The sequence below is a fragment of the Hipposideros armiger genome, unplaced genomic scaffold (genome assembly GCF_001890085.2).
Source record: "Hipposideros armiger isolate ML-2016 unplaced genomic scaffold, ASM189008v1 scaffold_96, whole genome shotgun sequence".
Taxonomy (NCBI): domain Eukaryota; kingdom Metazoa; phylum Chordata; class Mammalia; order Chiroptera; family Hipposideridae; genus Hipposideros; species Hipposideros armiger.
The window spans coordinates 2,859,800-2,864,521 of NW_017731446.1; the positions used below are offsets into that span (position 1 = coordinate 2,859,800).

At 41.9% G+C, this 4,722-nt stretch overlaps 1 protein-coding gene across 1 annotated transcript in view; it reads right to left on the minus strand.

The window, feature by feature from the left end:
• Positions 1-3,567, minus strand: part of LOC109384536 (uncharacterized) — a 45,395-nt gene extending 41,828 nt beyond the window's left edge. Inside the window, exon 1 of the mRNA XM_019645962.1 lies at positions 3,425-3,567. Coding sequence (XP_019501507.1) covers positions 3,425-3,504 — 80 coding nt within the window. The 5' untranslated portion in view covers positions 3,505-3,567. The remainder of the gene's footprint in view (positions 1-3,424) is intronic.
• Positions 3,568-4,722: the final 1,155 nt, after the last annotated feature.

A 4,722-nucleotide genomic window follows, 5' to 3' on the forward strand; every position in this document is an offset into this window, starting at 1 on the left:
CACCCGGGAAGAGCACAATAATCATACCAACATGGGCCAGTGAAGTGACGTCCTCCACAACTAGACTGAAGAACAAAACAGCAATTTGTCTACCTGTCTGTTCCCCTTCCCTGATTCTCCAGCGCTGTTCCCCTCCCCCCAATTCCCCAATAAAATCTTAAAAAAAAAAATGAAACTACAGGTGGACATCATAAAGAGACATCCATGCATCTGGATATGTAGAGGAAGAATATTGTCATTAGGCAACATTAGAGGAACATTTAAAATAGTTCTTCATTTTGGAACAGGTGTGAATTGGGGTGGTAATTCAACACAAACTTATGAAGTTCCTGCCATATACAAAGTTCCATGAAAAGCCCTACAGGGCAGAGATGTTTCCATTATTGGGTCAGAAAATCAATCTTGTGGGTTGCAACCAGCTTTTTCTTCTTTCTTTAATGGAATAGGAAAGAAGAGAAATTATCTGAGTGTATCCTAAACAGCAAGGAATGACTGTCTCACGAGGCTTTTATTTTAATAATATTCAAAATCAGAATAGAGACTCAACCAAAGCAACTCACCCAACATAAACAGCCCTGATGGTCATACTGATTCACACCAGTCCTTAGGTACTGGGTCATGATGTTAATTGTATTTCTGATGGTGATTGTAATTACAAATGTTTGGAAAGCATTGCTGAAGGGATTATAAATTTGAACAAGACTTATGATTAACCCTTATAATTTAGTAGTGGAGGCTAATTATAAGAACTACAGCAGAAAAAATAAAGTAGTAATTATTTTACCACAAAAAGGATGGCTCTGGGAAGCTCCTCCACTAGGATAAGCAGGGAGATGTGTGTGTGTGTGTGTGTGGGAGGGTTGGGGGGGGGGAAGTCCAGGGAAGCAGCTGCAAAAGATGGAATTAGAAAGACCTAGAAGGGCAGTTGGGGAAGAAAGAGTAGAGGAGGTAGAGAGAGAGAGGATGAAGGGGCAGGAGGGGAGAAGGAAGGGGACAGCTGCCCTGGGAAGTGGAAGTTCAGGTTAAAGACAGAGATGGTTAGAAAGGAACTTTAGGAGGTTCTTTTTGTGTGGGGTATAATGTAATTATCTTCCCATCTCCCAAAAAACATTCAGGAAAAATATGGGTGGGATGGACTTGGGTCAAAGTCACCTTGGAATAATGATCTTTTAGTTTTTTCTTAAGTACCTATCTCTAATTTTGTTTTATTCATTGTTTGGTTTAGCATTCAGCATTTTAAGAACTCAGCAGGTATTTGATTATTAAAACATAGACTGTCTTTCTGGGCTGGTGATAGAACAGCTGTAAAGCTGCTCAGTATGTGTGTGGGTGCTCGACTCCCCCGTTTCAGTCTATCAGGTGCCCCTTCCCAAGAGGTGACCATTTAGTTTCAGTGTTGGCCTCTCTTCTTTTCTCTTCACACCCAATCCTTAGATGTAATCTCAGAAAAAAATATGACAGCAGATTTTTTTTTTTAATCCAGTGCTTTTTGAAGTCAGAATTATATGTCTGCTGACCTCAGTCCAAGTGAGATGGGAGGCATGGTGATGTAGACCTGGCCTGATGTCATGGACACATCAGCTGTCAAGGGGAGGAGACATGCACTTGGAGGGGGCAAGTGGGGTGGCTGGAGAGCTGGGGAGGGAGGCTCTGCAATGATGACAAAAGCGGTGCTTCTGAGCTGGGCTTTCCAGATGTGGAGTGGGAGGAGGGGCGGGTTGACTATTCCGCATGTGAAGTGGTGTGAGCAGAGGCAGGCCTGTAGGAAGCACAGGGCTGGGTAGTTTTGGTGGCAGGAGGGTCTTGGTCCAGAGCCAGGCTTTGGACTTCATTCAGGAAGGAACACAGAGGGGGCGACACCACCAGTTCTAGGCTTGAGGGTACTGAGGAGCCATGTTCCTCGGGAGTAAACCCTTAGTCATTCACTTCTGAGAAGAACAAGGAACGGAGACCATACACTCACCTTCCTGAGAATCTGTTCATTGTTGATGCTGGTTTTCAAGTCCATTTTGATGGCTGGACACACGGACGTCTGAGTCTGGGCACAATGCTTCTCATGTTTGCAAGTACTTTTTAAGAATTGGAATGATTGGCAGGGGTGCCCCTTTACTTTTTCGTTTTCCTTCTTTTTCTCTTGGCGTTGTTTTATAGTGTTAGGTTCCACCCGGATTCTGCAATCAGTAACTTACCCTGAAACCCGACACACAGGTATTTTATTAAAAAGCAGATTAATACCTCCCTCTCTAAAAATTGGCAAGTATTGCTGCACACCCTTCTCTGAAAATCTTAAAGTGCTTCATTAATCTTAAAATGGGAGTAAGGAATTAAGACAGAGACAGTTGAGTGGAATCATTCAATTTCCAATTTCTATATTCATGGTTCCATGTTCTTTCTTTTAGATTCTTTAAAATGGGGGCAGTACCCATGGAACTCAATGATAAAGGAACACATTTAACATTAATAGTGGGTACTAAATATTACCAAAGACATATTGATTTTAAAATGGCATCATTCTCTCTATAGACATAACTCTTGCCAGGTAGTATATCATAGTGGTTAAGAATGTAGGCTTTGGGGCCGGCCGAGTGGTGCATTGGTTAAGAGCTGGCTTGGGACACCAGAGGGCCCTGGTTCGGATCCCACATATGAGGGCCAGTGACACTGTCCTCTACAGCTAAGATGCTGNCCCCTGAGTCTTTCTTCATCTACAGTCCAGGGATAGAAATGGTACACATACCCATGTAACATTATGTACCATACATCTACATGTAATGGTACATATTTACCTATGCTGGGAGAATAAATTAGATAACTTAGGCACTGTGCTTGGTACATAGTAAGCATTCAAGCCCCATTAGCTGATATTATTATTATTATTATTACTATTACCCCCTGATCCTCCCTGACACGCTTGGAGTCCCAGCCCTCTAAAGGACTTGCTCTGTTCTTCCCTAGCACCATACCTTTCCTTCCACCTCCTCTCCTGGTCAATATTGACCCATCACCTAGAAAATTGTGATTTCCCTTATCCAAACTACCGCTATAATTTACATGGACATTTTTTGTGCTATTCAGTTTTCTACCTTGCATTCTTCTTAATCAAGAGCGTGTCTCCTCTCCTCTACTATACGAGGACTCCCTGTGACAGCAACATTACTTACATATATTTGCATCCTCCTTAGCAATGAACAATGTCTTTCACAGACTGGCCTTCCACAAATATTTGTTGAAAGAATAAATGAATAGACTCTTTTAGAGAACCCTAACATGTACTCACGAACATTAGCTCTGAGGAGGTTTTAGAGTGTCCCGTCAGTGATGACATGATGAGACACAAGGACACGAGACATTGCCCTCCCCTGCCTGTGCCTCCCCCAGCTGACAGCAGGAAGAGCCTTGAAAGAATTCCACATTCCAGCCTTACCTGCAGTAATCGAGGCCAAGAGAATGCAAACTGCTGAACTGCAGAGCCTGCCCAAGTCTCCCTAGAGAACACAGATCCATCTTGCAATCAATGAACTCTAGGGTGGTCAGTGGGCAGGTGGTATGCCCCTTCAATTCCAGAAGCAAAGCCTAAGAATGCAAGGTAAAAAAGTGCTTACACAATTAAGACTAATGTGCTCTGTGTTTAAATATGTTACTTAAAACTCAATTATGTTCATTACCTCGGCATTTTTGCTTCTAAGATAACTTTCTAATTACCCAAGGAGAAAGTGGCATGAAAATACAATAATTTCACTTTAAAATGAAGACTAATTAAAGAATTAATGGGAAACAGCAATAATGAGCTGAGATATATTGTAGCATATTTTTTCAGATGTTATTATGGGCTGAATTGTGTCCCCTCCCAATTCATACCCCCAGTACCTCAGAAAGTGACTATATTTGGAGATCGGGCCTTTAAAGAGGTAATTAAGTTAAAATGGGCCCTAATGGAATCTGACTGATGTCCTTGTAAGAAAAGGAAATTTGGACACAGAGGGAAGATGATGTGAGGACACAGCGAGAAGGCAGCCATTTACAAGCCAAGGAGAGAGACCTCCAGAGAAACCAACCCTGCAGACACGTTGAGCTCAGACTTCCAGCCTCCAGAACTGTGAGGAAATAAATTTCTGTTGTGTAAGATGTGCAATACATGGTACTTCGTTACGGCAGCCCTAGGAAACTAATAGATGTTGATATTCTGACCAACACATTTTTATCCTCCTATGGTTGTATTCTTTTTACTAGAGAAGTGTTGCTGTGCCGATCTTATAATTAGATAAAAATTATAATAGTTAAATTATCTCATAAACTATTTACATCATAGTTATAGATATTATTAGGATTTAGAGGTCTGCTCAGAACTGGGCTGTGCAAATTCAGCAACTAGGTGCCTCTCACGTTCAAGCAGCTGGACTGGTGGCAACACATGAGCATTTGAAGCCATCTCAAGTTCTCTCAGTTCCTGAATGGCGGGGTCAATGGCAAGGTCATTTCTTGTGGTAACAAATGATCCCCATCATAGTCCTAACTGACAGGAAAGGGTATTTAAAGCTACAAATCAGGAAGGCCACCTTTTAGCAATTAGAATCACCACAACCTGAGGATTCCTTCAGTTCTGAATTTAAGCCTAAAAGAGGCTTTGGTGAGGTTTGGAAGATTTGGGGTTTTTTGAGGTAATGACACATTGGTCAGAGATAGGATTCCAAATTATACCTTGGCTGAGAATAAAAAAGCACT